At 36.7% G+C, this 18,950-nt stretch overlaps 1 protein-coding gene across 1 annotated transcript; it reads left to right on the top strand.

The window, feature by feature from the left end:
* Positions 1-9,487: 9,487 nt before the first annotated feature.
* On the top strand, positions 9,488-13,747 carry Defb133 (defensin beta 133). Its single transcript, XM_023711883.1, has 2 exons — positions 9,488-9,616; positions 13,548-13,747. Exons 1-2 carry the CDS (start codon positions 9,559-9,561, stop codon positions 13,670-13,672), a joined length of 183 nt encoding a protein of 60 aa, XP_023567651.1. The 5' UTR covers positions 9,488-9,558; the 3' UTR covers positions 13,673-13,747.
* Positions 13,748-18,950: the final 5,203 nt, after the last annotated feature.

The raw sequence follows: 18,950 nt of genomic DNA, 5'->3' as shown, positions 1-18,950 counted from the left end.
TGGGTGAGGCAAACTGCAAAGCAAATAGTAAGACTGGATAGAATGGAACAGTAAGGATGAGGCCCAAGGGGAAAGTGTGAGAGATGAGGAGGAAGGAAAGGAAAAACAGGTAAAATGAAGATACGCTATGTACAGGAATGCAATGATATCAGTTAATGTTAACATTACAAGCCACAACATGAGCTAATGTTAGTAAGGCCAACAGTGAAACAAGAAGTAGGGGAGTCAGAGGAGGAGGAGGAAGGAGAGAGTGTGAGGGAAGCAGAGGGGAATCGAAAAAGATGGAGCTTTATGCACAGGTAAACACACCCCAGGAAGATCATAAACTGCATGAAATTGAAACAGAGTTAATAAAATAAAGGGGCAATTTGTTAAAAAGAAAAATGTAATTGTCGGATATTACCAGAACCAGGAAATGTAGTTTGTTTGCCTGGCGGTCATAAAGCTACCTCTCTGGGCCCTGGAATTAGTGGAAGTATATTCATAATGGGAGCACTGAGTGTTTTGTGGCTTCTTAGGTCAAGTTCTTTTGTGCATTCCTAGCCATCTAGTGCACTGACGTCATACTTGCTTATCCTCAGACCTGAGTCCCAGTCATGATTCAGTGGGTCACTGGGCTGGGAGAAGGGATGAAATGACATTGATATCTGGGAATAGGTAGATAAGAGCAGCTTTCCAATGGTAAATGTTCTGTGACTATTCTGTGTCAGGATTTGGTTACAATTGCTTGCTATGAAGATGTCACTATCACCCTTTTCCAACGCAGCCCAGGCCTGGAGTGTGTGTGAGACTTTCCACCTGGTCTCCCACTCCTGGGATCCCTTTTCCAGCCAGAGCCTAAGCCTCGTGTGTGTGTGTGTATGTGTGAAAGACCTTCTGCATGCTCTTGCTGTGTCCCTTTCCAGCCAGAGCCCAGGCCTGGCAAGCTGCAGCAATAAGAAGCTGAGCACAGCAGCAAGACCCAAGCCAGGCACATCAGGAGGAGTCCGAACTTGGTAGATCTGGACCTGGTAAGCTGAGACACTTTACTAGATCCTGATCTATGAGGGCGTCCTCTTTCTCTCTTCATCCAGAGAGGGTGCATCAGGTAACTGGGATGAAGTAGTCTGCCTGGAAGACCCCATGTACATCAAGGGGAGGTGATTCGACAGAATGTAGGGGAACTAGTTGAAATACAAATTCCCAATTTAATATCTGCTTACCTCCACAGACATAACGTTTACTCTTATGGTCTAAAATAAAAACCCCTTAGTTATAAAAGTTTGTCAACAACTATGTCTCACTATCCATTATTAGTGTTCCCAGTTGTAGTTCTGTAAATACAAAACTGTAACTGCCTTAACTACATAATCTCTCTTGGATAATAATATTGGTAGATGCTAAGGTAATAACTGTATGAAAGCTCTACACCAAAGGACAAAGGACAGTGCTATACAAAATGACAAAGAAAAGGAGCAAAATGCATTCTCAGGCTGCGAGCCCACCCAGAAGAAATGCAGGAGACACTAGCACAGAAGAAATTAGAAATGACATGCCTGAAATCTCTGAATTAATGCATCCGAAGTAAAGAAAGAAATGTACAGAGGAAATCAGATCAGAAATAATCTCTGAAGTGTAAAAGGAAATGATAACTATAAAGAAAGAATTACTAAGTGTTTCTAAAGAAGACACTGATGAAAAAATAGAGGAGATTGGAAAATCCTTGAATGAGCAATATAAGAAAGAAATAGAAATCACGAAGAAGATTCAAAAAGATGTATGGGAAATGAAAACCCCAATCACAAGCTGGCAAAGCCATTTCAATGAAAGGGAAGATAAAGCTTCAGATCTTGAAGACACTGATACAGCTAGTGAAAAGCCAAGAAAAGATCTCTTAAAAACAACTAGGATGCAGGAAAAAATAATTCATCACTTGTAAGATGATGCAAAGATGAACAATGTAAGACTAATAGGCATCAATAAGAAAGGAGTCAATACAAATGATATAAAAAGAATATGGGCAGAAGTAATAGCAAAAACCTTCCCAAATATGGGGCAACAATCTGAAATTCAGATAACTGAAGCATATAGAACTCCAAATAGCATCAACCCAATTAAAAGCACACCCAGACATATAATAATCAAAAATCCCAAAAATAAAGCACAACAACAGTACACTAAAAGCTGCAAGAGAAAAGAAGCAACATATTTAAAGGAAAACCCATAAAAATAATAGCAGATTTCTCTTCACAAACAATCAAGTCAAGAAGAACATGGAGTAAAGTACTTCAAGTCCTCCAGGAAAACAAATTCCAGCCCAGACGGATATGCCCTGCAAAACTCTCTTTCAAGTTTGATGGAGAAGTAAGTACTTCCATGACAAAGAACAGCTAAAGAATTTCATGTTGACAGCCCTGTGCCAACACTACACAGACTACTAAAAGTATCTTACAGCGGGACCAAAATGACCACAACTACATGAATGAGAATGGAAAGAACCCACCAAAAAGGGCAAATAATCAAACACAGGAGAAAAAAGGGTATACAATATCACGTAAATAACATACCACACACGTGTCAATACATCTCAATTTTAACCATCAATATAAATGGACTCAATTCACCAATTAAAGAAATAGACTGGCAGAGTGCATTAGGAAGTAAAATCCAACAATATGATACATACAAGGAACACATTTAACTCATAAAGAAATTCATAGGCTGAAAATCAAAGGAAAAAAAATATTACATGCCCCAGCACCTCAAAAAAAAAAAAAAAAAAAAAGCATGGGTAGCAATTCTGTTGACACAGTCTCAACTTCAAACCAAGAATGATCAAACAAAATAAAGAAGGCCACTATGAACTAATTAGGGGAAAGATAGAAGAAGAGGTAACTCTCATAAAGAAGAGCCAACATTGTGAAGATGGCCATACTCCAAAATTGCTGTACAGATTTAAAGCAATCCCTTTAAGACTACCACCCACATACCTCACAGGCCTAGAGAAATGATTCCTTAAATTTATCTGGAACCAGAAAAGACCTAGAATAGCAAAGTCAATCCTGGGCAACAAAGGCAAGTCAGGAAGCATTACAATTCCTGACTTGAAATTATACTACAAGGCTACTGTGATGATATCAGCATGGTACCGACCAAAAAAAAAAAAATAGACCTGAGGATCAATGGAATAGATTAGAAGATGCAGATACAACCACAAACACACTCTGCCACCTTATCTTCAACATAGGGGCCAAAATGCTTACTGGCATAAAAATAACCTCTTTAACAAATGGTGCTGGAAATACTGGCTGTCTACATGCCAAAAACTCAAACTTGACCCAGGTCTATCACCATGCACCAAACTAAAGTCAAAATGGATTAAAGATCTAAACATTAAAGCAGAAACGCTAAATCTCCTGGAGGAGAATGTAAGTGGAAATCTTGAAGACATAGGGTCAGGCAAATAGTTCATGAACAAAAATGAATCTGCACAGGAAATACTTGAAAGAATTAACAACTGGGACCTCCTCTTATTGAAAGGTTTTGCACATGCAAAGAAATTATCAACAGAGTGAAAAGACAACCCTCTAATTTGGAAAAAAAAATATTAACTAATAAGCACTTAGACAACAGTCTTCTAGCTAGAATTTATAAAGAACTAAAAAACATTAGGGTCCCAAAAATTAAAGACCAATCCAAAAATGGGCATCCAAGATGAACACACACTTCTCAGAGGAAGAAATACAAAAAAGCAAATAGATACATAAAAAAATTCATTAGCCATTTGTGAAATCCAAATTAAAACAGCACTAAGATACTGTCCCCCCCCCCACCATAGAAAGAATGGTTATCATAAAGAAATCAACCAACAATAAATGTTGGAGAGGCTTAGTGGAAAAAGAAACCCTTCTCCTCTGCTGGTGGGAATGTAGACTGGTGCAACCATTATGGAAATCGGTGTGGAGGCTCATCACAAAACTAGGACTGGAAATCCCATTCAATGCAGCTATCATCTTTCAGGGAATTTTCCCCAAAGAACTGAAAACATCATCTCATAGTGATATATGTGTGCTTATACTTATAGCAGCACAATTTATGATAGCCAAATCTTGGAAACAACCAAAATGCCCATCAACTGAGGAATGGTTGAAAAAGATGTGGTGTTTTTACACAATGGAGTATTATTCAGCTATAAAGAAAAATAAAGTTGATGCCTTCATATATAATTGAATGCAACTTGCAGATATACTCATAAATGAAAGACACCAGACCCATATGTGTAAATATTGTATTGTTTCCTTGTGTAAGAACTCAAAAGAAGAAATAAAAACTGGAAGTTCTGACACTGTTAGGTGGAAAGCAAGAACTTAGGGATTAAACAACAAAGAGAGAGTGAAGAGAAAATAGGAAATATGGCAGGGACAACACCAGACCTTTATATAAAGATGGTGAAGTAGTGGGCCTAAGAATCTCCATCACGGTTTTGAAAATAGCAGTCACTGGGGAGAATTGTCAACCTGACTAACTCTATATGCTGGTATCTGTGAACTAAGCGAGTAGACTGAGAATAGCAATGTGTAATACTAAAACCATGCTTGAAATAATTGTCACTTTTGTCTTCTAAATGCATACTCCTTCTAATGTCATATCAATTACTGCTATTCTCTCTTTAAATTAAATGTTTTTAAAAAGGTAAGAAAAGAAAACAAAAGAAAAGAAAATGAACATCATAGGATTGTCTTACTATAATGTTGTATATAGTTAGATTTCTAAATTTCTGTGTAAAAATGTGTAATTGTTTGTTCCACCTTCTATAGGGATTTAAATTTTAGAATATCCATGGTTGCTGGAAAATAGCCGTTCCATTTTACTTCTAAGGTGTTTGATATTCAGACAGACAGTGATGTTAAGCTCAATTGCCTTTGTTACAGGGTAATAATATCATTAAGCTTCTCTTCTGGATATTTAACAACTAAAATTTGTGAAAGAAATTAGAGACACAGAGGAGTTACAAGAATTGCCAATATTTTGGCCCTAGCACTGCAAGGTCAGTGAGAAATCAGGACATAAGAGAACCTATGCTGTGACATTGTATAGCTTAGTGGTACTCCCAATTTCTTGGTCAAGGAGATTATGGGGCCACAAAGGAACATGACTGATGATGTAGAGTGTGCCTACGGAGAGTTATCTAGAGAGAAAACATTCTCTCAGGCTTTCACAGAAAGCAAATTGGTCAAGCAAGGGCCGTGATTTATCCAGATGGCTGACACTGACAAAGGATCTACAAGGTGCTGTACGTGGTTACAGCATAAGTCTTGAGGGAATTTGACTGACCTTGTCAGATACAAAAGTTACGTTTTTAGTTAGATAGGTCTTGATTTAACTTGGTCGTAACAATACAGCAGAAATGTGTAACCATGAGGTATAAAAACTAAAGCCATATTAATATGCTGAACTCTAAAAAGCTCGAGTCTACAACTTTGGACATTTAGCAGTTGTGCTGGTAACTCACTACTATTATGGACTTTGGACTATTTGGGGTTATTTTGCTGAACTCAAGTACCTACAATCTTTAGAATGGTTTCAAGTATGAAAAGATCCTTTAAAGACTTCTCCAAATACAGCTTTCCTAACTGCAGTGGAACACTCATCTCTGAAAAAAACAAAATGAAAAAGGGGGATATGTTGGGAGCCATGAAGCTATGAATTAAATCAAATATATGTAGGTGGGACTTGGACAAGTGCCTAAAGCAAACACACTCCCTCACTCCTGAGATGAACATCCTGTCTGGTTAAGGTCAGCTGTCAGCTGCTCGGCAACCTAGGGTCATGCATTACTAACTTCACAAAAGTGTAAATTAATGACAGTTTTATTGTGGAAAAAAAGAGAAGGAAAAAATATATATTTATATGTATACACAAGAGAGTTAGGATAGATATTACAGGAACTTTCTCTTAGTTCACTGAGAATAAAGTTTGTACTAGTATTGTTTAGACAAGATATTATGTCTGCATCTTGTCCTCTAAATAACTACTATGAAGACAACAATATGCAATGTATTAATTACTATAAATATCCTATTAACCTGTTTTAGAACTGTTTCATTGCTATTTTTATCTTTTTTCTCATTAAAGTGAATAAAAAATTTAAAAAGATGTCAGTATCATTCTGGCCCCCTAGTCCCTCCTTATCTAATATGAAAAGTATTATGCCGGTGAGGAGTGATCGATCCCTCTGGCCTCTTGCCCAACTAGGAGCCTTGCCTCTGGGACTCTCTATGTCTGATTGTATTGCTTTCCAAGCACAGGCAGGTGGTGCCCAGTAGGCCTTGAGGGAGTGACTCCCAGTAGGCACGAGGAAACTGTGGAAATGAAAGACACAGCTCTGGCACTGATAGAGGCCAAGTCTGAGCTGGGGGCACCTGCTCGGGGTGCTCTGCCAGCCAGCCCCGAGGCAGCAGAGAAAAAGGTTGAAAAGCCATGAGAGAGCACTGTGAGATGGGGACAGGGAGTGGCCTGCAGCAAGGGCCAGAGCAAGAGGACTGTTGCTTGTCCAAACATCAGTGTGATGCTGCCTTCTCCTCCAGTGAAGTACATGAGAAACTCACTGGCTCTGCCTCTGCCTCACTGCTGTGTCTGGGACTTCAAGGCAAACAACGATTTCTTTATTCGCTCTTTACATTCTGAACAGTTACTCCATGCAAAGAGGCATTTCATACCTGAAATCAAACAAGCAAATAGTATCTTTCATGGAATTGCTATTTTCTACATTACTTTTGAGCTACCTAAAAGATAAATACAAAGGTATGAACACTGGAAACTCAAACCTGTGGAAGAGAGAGTGCTAAATGTTCTGTGATACACAGACATGTTGCGTTCACTGAGATACTCGTAGACATTCATGAAAGGCTTCAGTTTGCTCTGCTATACTGCATGCAAAATCCTCTGTAAATACCACAGATTCTGGTACTTTCCTTCTCTCTCTTACACTCTGCACACACATATGCACAATTTTCTTACATAGCTTTAGTGTTTTTCATGAAACCAAGCTACCCTAAGTTCATTTTTAATGAATCCTTTAGGTACGCTTATTTATGTTTTTGGATTTCCACTATGTTGCATTGAGTTTCTTTTTTGAAAGTTAATTAATTTATTTATTTCGTATAGGGTCTCACTAAGCAGCTCAGACTCATAGTGATCCTCCTGTCTCAACCTCCCAGCGCTGGGATTACAGCTGTGCGCCACCACGCCACGGTTCACTGGCTGGCTCAGCTTGGGGCCAGCACAGCATGTGGTACCAGGGATCGAACTTGGGTCCTTCTGCTTGCCAGGCAGGCTCTTAGCCCTCTGAGCTTTCTTCTCTGCCCTACATTGAGTTTCCATGAACCAATTCACATATAGTTTTCTCTTTCTTGTACTGTAACAAAACATGTTTTCATGTATTTTAATGTGTTCATAAGATTACATTTATACATTTTTCTACATCTGTCTTTGTTTGCATTAGCTTATGTAATTTAAAGAGAATTTACTGTGTTTAAAAACACTGATTTTATTCATTTTATCACTGATTATATTATTAGTCCCAACACTATTAGATATATGAAATATGCCATATTTTCTCAATTTATTTGACATGTTATACACACAAAAATAAACTTATACATATATGTAGTGTCTGACAATCAATTTTCCAACATTTTCAATGAATATACTATTGTTAATAGTTATTTTTCATAGTACATTAGTATAACCAATAAAGCATATGGTTTACTGATCTGTTTTTAAGTTACTTACTTTTTGTTATACTCAATACTATTCGATATTTACTATCAGACATCAATATTACAATTCTGGAATTAGTTACTGCTCTCATTTTCTTAGCTTCTTAAACAAGTTTCCTTTCTTGAAGAATAGAGACGTTTTGTGATTGTGCCTTTGTTTAGTAGTTGCGGCCGACTGGTAATTAAATGTTTCCGCTGATTAGGAATCTATACTTTATGCATGTAAGTAACATGTTCAACACACTGAGAAAGGCTTAGAACTACGCAATACTTTGAAAGCCATATTAGCCTCACAATCTCTCAATTAGGATAATTCCATAAGGATAACGTCATATAAAATGTTCATAAGGATGTCATAAAATCTTTTTATTGGGTAAATTTTAAGAAAATCATACCTCCTATCACACAATTATACAAGGTGATTGAGAGAAAACGATAGTATTAAATTTTATATTCAATTCACCTTACTGCCATTTACCAAATGTATCAGATTGGGCAGATAAATTTATATCTCTTTCTTTCCCATTTCATATCTACAAATAAGAAGTCATAGTACACCTATCTCAAAGGATTTGATGAGGAGTGAATGGTGTACGCATAAATATTCAGAACTATGACTAATCCATTATAAATGATCAGCAAATGTTCCGTTTTTCCTGTAAATTAACAGCCATGAAGTCCTGGTAGATGAATTGATCAAAATGTTTTCTGGCAATATGATAGCAGATAGAAAAGAATTTAAGCTCTCTTCCCAAATATCCAAGATACTATGGACCATGAATGAAGCCTACACCAGCAGGACATAGTAAAAAAGACTTTTATTATTTCCATGGTAATTTATTTTTTATTTGGCTCCATATTTCTTGGAATAGCAGAGGCAGCCTTTGCAACAACTATGGTGCTGAGAATTAGAAATATGTCCTAAATTTGCTAAAAGAACTTTTGTTACTCTCTCAGACCACCAAGATCAATGCCTATACATTGGGCATTACTTTTATTTTAACTTCTCTTTAATGTGCTAGTGTAACTACAACTTGCAGTAATCCTGTTGAATGTTTATCTTAAAAACAAATACCTACAACAAAGCAAAATGTTCACTCAATCTTTTGCTAAACGTCTCATTACATAATTAAAATATCTCCTTACAGAAAATATTCAAATAATTATCTTATTAAAATGAATTAGCACTTACTGACAGCACCATCCTTTGGCACTTTATAATTATAGCATTATGTACACTTCTATCGTGTGTGTGTGTGTGTGTGTGTGTGTGTGTGTGTGTGTGTGGTGTCATCATTGTAAAATTCAGGCTTAATCATCCCTAGTATCTCTATTGTTGTATAGAGACAAGAGACAATTATTTATTTCAAGAATGATAAAGTGGATTTTAGTAATAAACATGGAGAAACACTAATGACTTAAATAGTAAGTTAGGAGATAAGAGCCTCAATTGCTTTTATAAACTAATAATTTATTTTGCATATCCCTTTAAAAAAAGAAAGGAATGGCGAAATGAAAAATTAAGTTATCTTGATTAAACTCCTGCAGTGGCATTGGCCTTTCTTAGACAAGTTATATAAGAGGACACTAATCTTCTGGGGTATCTTTTATGTTCCCAAGATAAAAGAAAAGAAATGCTCTGCACCTTTGCCCCAGGCACTGCTAAACAGCACTGCGAATTTTCAGTAAACAGGATGGCAACATTCAGATCACTGCAGGGAGAGACATAAAACCAGTATGTTCTCTTTCTCTTACACGAAAGCTCCAGAACTGCCAGTCTGGCTGACTGTGTTCCGTCATGAAAGTTCCTGTCCTTCTCTTTATTTTATTTTTCTTTCTGGACTCTTTGCCACCAGGTAAAATGGAAATTTTAACTGAGAGGATGACTTTCTTTCTAGAGAAAGGAGTCTTGTTAGACGTCTACTGGAGATGAAAGAGTGACTGAATTACCAGGGCAGTGATCGATTTTGGTTCCAGGAATGAATCACAAATAAAGGAATTGTTGATCCTCCTAAAAAAGTAAGGCTCCTGCTGAGGCACATCATGGTGGAAGGTGAGATTCTGAGGGAGTTGTTTAAATGATGAAGAGCTGGCTGTCCGGAAGTACAGGGTGTAGAGGATGTGTATGCAAACCTGGATCTTAATGGCAGTGGCACTGTGAAGAAACTCACTTCACCATGCATTGAATGAGAAATTTTACTATATTATTTTGTGTGGTTTACTTTGAAAATATTCATTTTTAGGATCAAAACAGATTTTAATGAAAAATCACATCAGGTCTAATTGGCACTTTGTAAATACAGCATTATGTACAGTTTTATCTGCTTGAGTGTGTGCATAGGTGCTCGTGTGTGTGTGTGTGTGTGTGTGTGTGTGTGTGTGTGTGTGTTGTCATCTTAAAACTCTTCCAGACTTTGGCACTCTAATATCTCCATTGTTGTATAGAGACAATAAGGCATTATATATTTCAAGAATGATAAAGAGGGTTTTAGTAATAAATATAGGATTACAGAGAGCAGTACTTATAATCCAGTGACTGAAACAATAAATTAGGAGATGAGAACCTCAACTGCTTTTATAAACCAGTAGTTTATAATTAATATTAGTCAGATAATAAATATGAATTTGACTTTATCTCATTTGTAAATTAAATACAGAATTTAGGTCTATTTCACATTATTATCATGAGACAAATGACACATAAATACACAAGTATTTAATGTATAGTGTAGGGTTACATTAGGGATCTTCTCAAGCAGTATTATAATTACTTTCACATTGTACTGAAATGTCCTTGAAAGTGGGAAGGGGTCGCAGAGATAGCTCAGTAGAATAAGTGCTTCCTTAGCAAGCTCAAGGGCCTAAGTTCAATCCCAGGTTCTACAAAATAAAAAAAAAAAAGAAAAAAGAAAGAAAGAAAGGAAAAGAAAAAAGAAAAAAAAGTGGGAAACCTCTAGAAGACTCATTTCAGAGAATGTCTTCTTTAACAGTTACAATAAGAGACAGCAGAGGAAGTGTTAGGATGACAAAGTTTACAGTTCACTATACTTATTAGTGTTAGCATGGACAGCTGGTTGAAAATATCTCTTCTTTTGGCTGGCTCAGGATTCCTTGAGGGCAGGTCTGGTTAGACATGAGGGTCTGGGGATCGAACCTCAGCATCCTGAGCCTGACTGTTTTGCTTAAGCAGGCGCTTAATCAACTGAGCTAATGAGCAGGCCCCCAAAAATATCTTGATAAGAACATGGAAACAGCTGTTTCAATATATCTCAAGATTCTTCAGATAAGATATGTAGAGAGACTTCCTCTGCTGTCTCTTATTGTAAGTGTTAAAGAAGACATTCTCTGAAATGAGTCTTCTGGAGGTTTCCCACTTTTTTTCTTTTTTCTTTTCCTTTCTTTCTTTCTTTTTTCTTCTTTATGTAAAAGTAATGTAGCCAATCACTTCACACACAATCAAGCAAATAGTTCCACACATCTTTAAAAGAATCAGTCAAAAAGCAGCAGAGTGTCGTTTGACTTGGGAGTGACCTAGAAGTCCAACTATTTATGATTTAAACTTTGACTCCATTCCTTCATATGACAAATCAAATCAAATAATCCAACAGGAAACCTGTTAGATTAAACTAAATTTCTAAATTTAAATTTCTAAAGTATTTAAATGTTTGAAGCTAGGTACTGTGGTATGTAGTACCTATAATTTTAACTACAATTCCTTGAGCCTGGAAGTTTGAGACCAGGTAGGGAAACAAAATGTAAATATAAGTCAAACATAAAAATCCAGTATTGAGGATTGCTATTATATTACATCACATTAATTTTAGAACACATTTAATTTAGAAAAATTAAAATCAGAATTTGCTTGTGCTAAAGCCAAACAGAAGCAATTTAAAATAAAGAGAACACATATTGAGCACAACCATAGTTGTACAACAAAATATTACTTACAGTTATGCTAGCATGATTTACACATGTCCCCAAAGTGATTTGATTTGGAAAAAATATGTGAAAATCTTCATGACATTTTTACGATCTTCAAATACCCCAGAGACATTGCATATGCATGCACAGAGTTCCATTTAAAAGCTGAAGAATTTGCAATTCCTTCAAGTGCATAAAATGAATTTTTATATCAGATAGTATCTGTTATAGAGAGAGATGCTATTTGTTATTTTTGTTACTGGTGGGAAAGTGCTAATTTAGAATTCCCACTTAAATAATGCTATTCTTTTTCTCATACTGGTGCTTGACAGCTGTCATCCTCAGTTATTTGTAAATTCCAATGAAGTCAACATACACGCTTCACACCCCTGGTGGAGGACGGTATAATTTGAGATGCATTTTTAAGCTAGTGAGATAATGTCTTTTTCCCTCTGGCATCAAAGGCAACAAATAATATCTCTCAAGATAATACAAATAAGGAAGCATAATTAATTTATGCAGTAAGACAGTAGTATCACTTGGCCTAAAATATATAGTGAAAATTCCTTGAGTTTAGTTGTTTTCTTACAATGCTTAACTTCCTAAAGTTACTAAGAGATTTATGTTTGCATAATTTCACTGAAAGTAGAAGGTAAGAACATATTGAGTTATCAGTATTTGTGATCTCAGTTGGGTCCTCTATGCTGAGATCCTAGGGAAAATGAAAATATTGTTTAAATACTTTCTCTTCTGATGTCTGTTAATTAATCATTATTTTTAACATTTTAAGAGCATACTTTCCTCAGTGATTGTTTTAGCAATGAGAACATTTCTTGAAGATGTGACGTATTGTCTTGCACAATGATAAATGACCCCATCAATTGGCAAACGCTGCTGTAATTCAGGCATGAGTACTTTATAAAAGAGGAAACTAAACAAAGAAAGCATGAGCTATTGCCAGGTTTCACTCCCTTCTTCTCTGTGTGCCTAAGATGAGTCATGCCTGACAGGCTTTCTACTACTAGGAAACCCTTGGTCCCCTCTAGTGCTGAGGTCTTTGTCTATCCTTGAAGAACCCCATTTATCTCAGAGCCTCAGAGCCAAAAAATGTAAGTCTAGAGCTATTCAAATGATATAGTAATTTAAGGGCTGGCGAGATGGCTCAGTGGTCTAAAGCACCTACATGGAACAAGCTTGGCAATGCACAGGGACCACGGTTCGATCCCCCAGCACCACATGCCAGCCAGCCCAGCCCCCTGGTGGGCTGAGCTGGCCACACACACACACACACACACACAATAAATAAATAAATGTTTAAAAGATATAGTAATTTAAGCAATATTAACCAATGTTTCTATTTGAAAACCAATAGAAAAAAATAGTTGAACTTTTTTTCTAAAATTAGAAGAAAAGTCTTAGAGAGATATCAGATAGGATTACTGTCTTAATAATATTGTGGGTGTTTGAATATGCCTAGATTCATCAAAATGCATATATTGATTATGTGAAGTTCTTTGTATATCAACAAACCTCAATAAAGCTGTTATTAAAAAAACAAACTAGCTAAGTAGGTAGTGATAGAAAATATACCTTCTATTCTAGATTTAACAATATCTAGTTGGAAATTCTCAAAGAAAGCTAAGCTTGAACAAGGACTGTGCAGTTAAAAATTGAAGAAAAAATGACTATGAAGCAAAAATGTTACAAGACTCTCATTTCGAGGAAAATAACAAGCAAATTTTGAAATTTCTACCCCAGCATACAGATACTGCATCTATTTTCATGCCAATAACTGATTTATTCCAAACTCTGGTCTTAAGACATATATAGTAACTTAGTGATTATCGTTTTGTTTTTTCCCCACAGTGAAAAGTTCCATGAAAGACACCTTTGTTTGCTTTGTCAAGAGAGGCAAATGTAGACATGCCTGCCATGACTCCGAAAAATCATTGGGTTTCTGCACAAAACTAAGTGCCAGGTGTTGCATGTAAAAGGCTGAAATGTAATCCATTGTCTTTGGAAAGTAAAGCCCAGGTACTAAGGATTACTAGATAATAATAAATGAACCTGAATCCTCAACCACTCTAGAAGGGTCTGCATTGTTGTTTCTGTGACGTGCTATTATTTGTTTTACAATTAAATGCTTTCCTAAAAATCTGTTGATAGTGGTAAATACCCAGTATATAGAGAAGTTCTGCAGAGACATTTCATCAGTTTGGATGTGGTTTGGAGCTAAATGAAGTAGGACTGATAAAGAAGAAAACCGCTGTTGTCAGCAATTCCAAGGTATTCAAACTAAAATGACCATATCTTCAAATGAGAGAAAAGTTGAGAGAAAATGACGAAAAGAAATAAATGAGATTTTCATTAAGGTGTAGCTCAAGGGAACTCACTGAAAGCAGGAAGACTTAGAATCAGTTCATCTATTTTAGTGTTTGTTCTCTGAAACAAAAAATTAAATTTTTTTCCTGAAAATAAGGTATAGGTAAACAGCAGCTTGATGAAAGATGACAGAGAGTAATGGATAGGATAGAGAGCAGCAAGCTCCAACCTTTCTAATACCAGGGACTGATCTTGAAGATAATTTTTTCTGTGTACGTGGCAGGGAGATTGTTTTGGGGTGATTCAGAGAAGCATGCAACCTAGATTTGCAGAATGTACAGATAAATTTGTTTTGTGTTTCTATGAAAAATGTAAGGCTGCTGCTAAGCTGCAGGGAACCAGAGCTCCGATATTAATGCAAGAGTTCAGGAGCAGCTGTAAACACAGAGGTGTTTCACTCACCCACTCGCTGCCTGCCTACTGCAGTGTGGCCTGACTACAAACAGGGCTGAGGTTCCCTTAGCTGGAGAACAGGGACAGAGGTTTCATTGTGATCAGTATAAAATCACCAAATCACTGCAAATGCGATGGAGGTCCTTAATATTTGCATGATCTTCATAGTTTATACAAAGATATTTTTAAAATACTTAGAGATGCAGAAGTATTTTTGATTCTCACAGAAATTTATGAGGAAAGGCAATGTTCAGGTAATGCACTGTAAATAATCATGAAATAATACACGCGGCAACATAGACCTCAGAGCAAAATTACCAGCATTTCCAGTTTGCAGAGAAAACACTATAAAGTGCTTATTAATCTAACCTAATTTTAAAAATACTGTTTGTAATTTAGTGTCTGTGAACTTGTACAGCCAGTTACACATTTCTACAAAACTGTAAGGTAAGTCTTGTCATACAATGAAAACTGTAAGCCAAGATCTGAGCATTTATTTGCCTTTGATAATTGTTAGGAACAGCAGGAGGGCAGGACAAATACTGAAGAGTCCATTTTTGAATCCAAGGAGCTGGGATGCTTGGCTCCCTTCAGATTTCCTTCAGGATAGGAAATAGAAATTGCTTGAAAGTCCCATTGCCTACAGCCTATATTTAACAATAACACAGGTTGAGAAACCTTCAACCAACTTCCATTCGGAATGGTCTGGATATCAAGTTATGAATGTATAAATGTTTTTTTTTCCTTTTCCTCATTTTTCCTACCACACAAAACTTGGCAACATGCATCTAGCAACTGAGATTTTAATATGGAGGTGGAAAGGAAAATTCCAAGTCTCTTCACACTTGAGTTTGTAATTCATAGAAGAAAGAAATCTCTTTGCTGTAACCTAGAGCATCAGTTTCTAAGTTTTTATAAATGATGAATACTTTTACAGAGAGTTTGAAAATTCTTCCATGGGAAGGAAATTATAACTGTAAAGTTTAAGTAACAAGTATAAACAAAAAATAATCCCACGTGTGTAGAGTTACATACATATATACACAGTCGTACATATTATGCAGAATGGGTATTTGCCTAATCATGTACATCTTGTACATTTTTGATCAGCCCCAATTGGCTCCTACTAGATCATAGCAAGCAAATTAAGCACTGTTAATCTTGTTAGTATTATAATAGGTCCATAAACTTATGACCTCATAGGGCCACAATCACTAGAGCACAGAGAGAGAGAGAGAGAGAGAGAGAGAGAGAGAGAGAGAGAGAGAGAGAGAGAAATGTTGCTTCCCAATCAAATCATACAAAGAGTCACACCCAACAATGCCCACCAGCATCATCAGTGTCAAAATGCTGCTCTGCCAAGTTTACTCTGTCCTCCCTCTCAATTCAGAAATGAGGCACAGGCTTAGAAGCTGGAAAAAGCCACAGCCAACAGTTGGGTAACTCCTTGTTTCTATTTTTGAAAGTGAGCATTTCAATTTCTTATCATTCTGAATTACAGTTTGATAAAGATAAGCTGAAACATTGGGCAACTATAAAGAAATTCAATTTCATAGTCCAGACTTGGCAGTTTGAAAGAGACAACAATAGGTCAGAATGTTTCTTAAGATTCAGGAAGACCTGTAACCAGAGGCTCTTCTTATTGCCATGGGGACAAAGAACCTAGTTAGGCTTTGAATCCCAGGTGTTTTGGTTTCCCCTGCCCAGGAGCATGCTTTGTAGATGACAGCATCATTAGCCATAGAGGGATTTTGGCTGTTTTTCTGTTGAGTAGTTTGTACATGAAAGCAGAAAAGGCTGAGGTCAGTAGGAGGAAATTTCCATCAAACATTAAAGAATATTCTAGAACAAGGAGGACTGTAGCTTTCAGATCTAACACTGGATGAACATAATGAAAGCCAGTGTGTCCTCCTACATGGTAACCAATGGAATTAACCCCAGCTCTTCACTATTAGCTGGTCTGATGCTTCCAAACCACTACCACTAAATAGTAAACACACAGACTTTTCATCTGATGAGAAAAAAAAAAAAAAAAAAAGATCTTTCATTGGCTCTCTATTGTTCACTAGGTACAGAAAAGGAGGGCATTTGTGCAAATGAGCCATCTAAGAACCACATCAGATGGACTTAGGACATGGTGGATCCAAAGGTCCAGATTACATGAGCAAGGTCCTCAGTTGAGAAGGTACTGAAATTAGGCTTCCTACCCCACAGCAATGACAGGAGTTGAGTGCATGCATGGTGAGTTTCTCTACCTAGCTGTTCTGCCCAAATGCAAGGTGATCCCAAGTATTTTGAACATTCCTAGGAGAAGGTTTAGTTGTTTGACAGCACTAGGTCATATAATGACAGATACTGAGAAAAGGAGTATTGCCAGTGAAGGCCACACCTTGGGACCCATAAAAGGCTGTCTGTAGAATGTGCTACTACCATTTGTTAGCTACACATTTAACTGTAATAAAGCAGTTTCAGCTTCTTCAAATGAGAAATGAAGATAGTAGTTTTTCATGTTTTTGTTACTGAGTATGATAGAGTCTATGTATAGTAAGACACTATCTTTCTGTAATCCCAGCTTTTGGGAAGATGAAAACAGGAGTATCACTAGGAGTCTGACCTACATAGAGAGACCCTGTAGACCCTGTACTAAATCCAAAAAAAGAAACAAAAACAAAAATAAAAAAACCCACTATCTTTGTACTTGGAGCATAATAGGTTTTTTTGTTTGTTTGTTTTTGTTTTTGTATTTTAGGAAAAGGTCTACAGGGTGTTCAGGGTCTCACTACTAGATTGGACTCCTAGTGATCTGCCAGTTTACAGCCTCCCAAGAGCTGGGGTTACAGGCATGTGCCACCATGCTCAGTCTCAATTGCTGTCTCAGTGCACCCAAGGATGGAGCCTGGCCACTATGCTCTGTCTAAGCCGACCCTTTATTCCGCTGAGCTATCTGGCCGACCCTCATAGTAGGTATTTAAATATATCAATTTCTTCCTTTTTTCCCCTTTAATTCCTATTTAGAAAAAAAAAGGAGCTTGTTGCCAGCCTTCATTTAATTTTAGATAAACATACTTTTATTGAGGCCAATACTAATCTGGTTGGTTTTCAATGTGAAAATAAAACATAACACGGTTCTTGGAGTTGCTTCTGAAGGAGCTTGTCTTTAATCACAATGTAGCAGCAATGAGCACAATAATCAGCAAGGGGAAGACGGCACTGCAACGCCTGAGTCACTGAAGTATCAATACCACTGCATAGCATTAGCAGCAGGAATTCTCCTTCCAGACAGAAAATGTGTGTAAATCAAGGCTCTGTCTGCAGCTCACAAAGGACTCCAGGTCAAACCTCAAAGCTCTTTTTGGTGCTAAAGGTGTGGGATATCATAGATGGAAAAGTACCTTCCTCTGTTATTAATGTGTTCCCATTAATTCCCTATTAAATGTGTCAAATCCTTTCTTTTAAACCCACATCCTCATCTCAAAAATGAGTAAGGAAACTGAATAAAGTGTTTACCAGTCCTAAAGTGAAGATTTTGCTGCCTTTTCATATAAGAGCAAGAAACTGGTATAGAGGTAAATATTTGCAGAGATTTCAACTGAAATGAGAAGCCAGGGCTTTTCCCAGAGTAGGACAGACACAAAGGAATGTATGGTGGCAGGTAGTAGGGTGCAGTGGCTCTTCAGGGTTCCAATGTCCTCACAGTAAGAAGGACTTCATTAGACATGGAAAGGTCAGAACAAGAATGTGTTTGAGAATTATTAGTATAAATAAGGAACATTAAATGAACATAGTATAATACACCAAGAACCATGTCCATATTCTTAGTCCTTGTTATACATCTAGATTCTAGTGTAATCATTCACAATCATGGAAACTACATCTTAATAAGATTAGTAATTTGACCAAGACCATGATTAATAAATCACAGCTCTTGGATTGAAAAGAACATCCACAGGAGTCATCAAACCAGATGGTGCATATTTAAATTTAATAATTTGTATTAGAATAAAAGGCACATTGCCATTAATCTCCCTCAAAGCACTAGCCTTTACTTTACATGCAGGCTGTCTTGGATAATGTGCAACTGATCTCTGCTAGCCTACCGAGGGGAGCAGTTGATACTTTATTTTTTTTCTTGTCCTTTTTAATTCCTTAAACTTTTTCTTTTTATCAATTTTGTATGCTTACATCTGGTAATCTGAACAACTAATTTGAAGACAACTTTAAGCAATACAGCAACCATTGTCCAACTGCAATCATTTTGCTTGCTGAAGTTCTATATGGATTCTACTTTTTTTCACTATTTTATATTCTCTTTAAATAATAAAAAAATATAATAAATGAAAAAAATTATCTGTTTTGTCACTTCATGAAGCAGTTCTGAAAGCTTTCTTTTGTGAGTGTGTTTATACAGAATGATAAAAAAAAAATACATGGAATGCTACTACCGCATGCCACCCAGCAGAGCGACAGGCTCATAGAGACATTGCAGATTCTTTA

Source organism: Octodon degus, unplaced genomic scaffold, assembly GCF_000260255.1.
Source record: "Octodon degus isolate 3935 unplaced genomic scaffold, OctDeg1.0 scaffold00022, whole genome shotgun sequence".
In the NCBI taxonomy this organism is placed as follows: domain Eukaryota; kingdom Metazoa; phylum Chordata; class Mammalia; order Rodentia; family Octodontidae; genus Octodon; species Octodon degus.
This window is presented reverse-complemented; position numbering and strand designations above follow the sequence as displayed.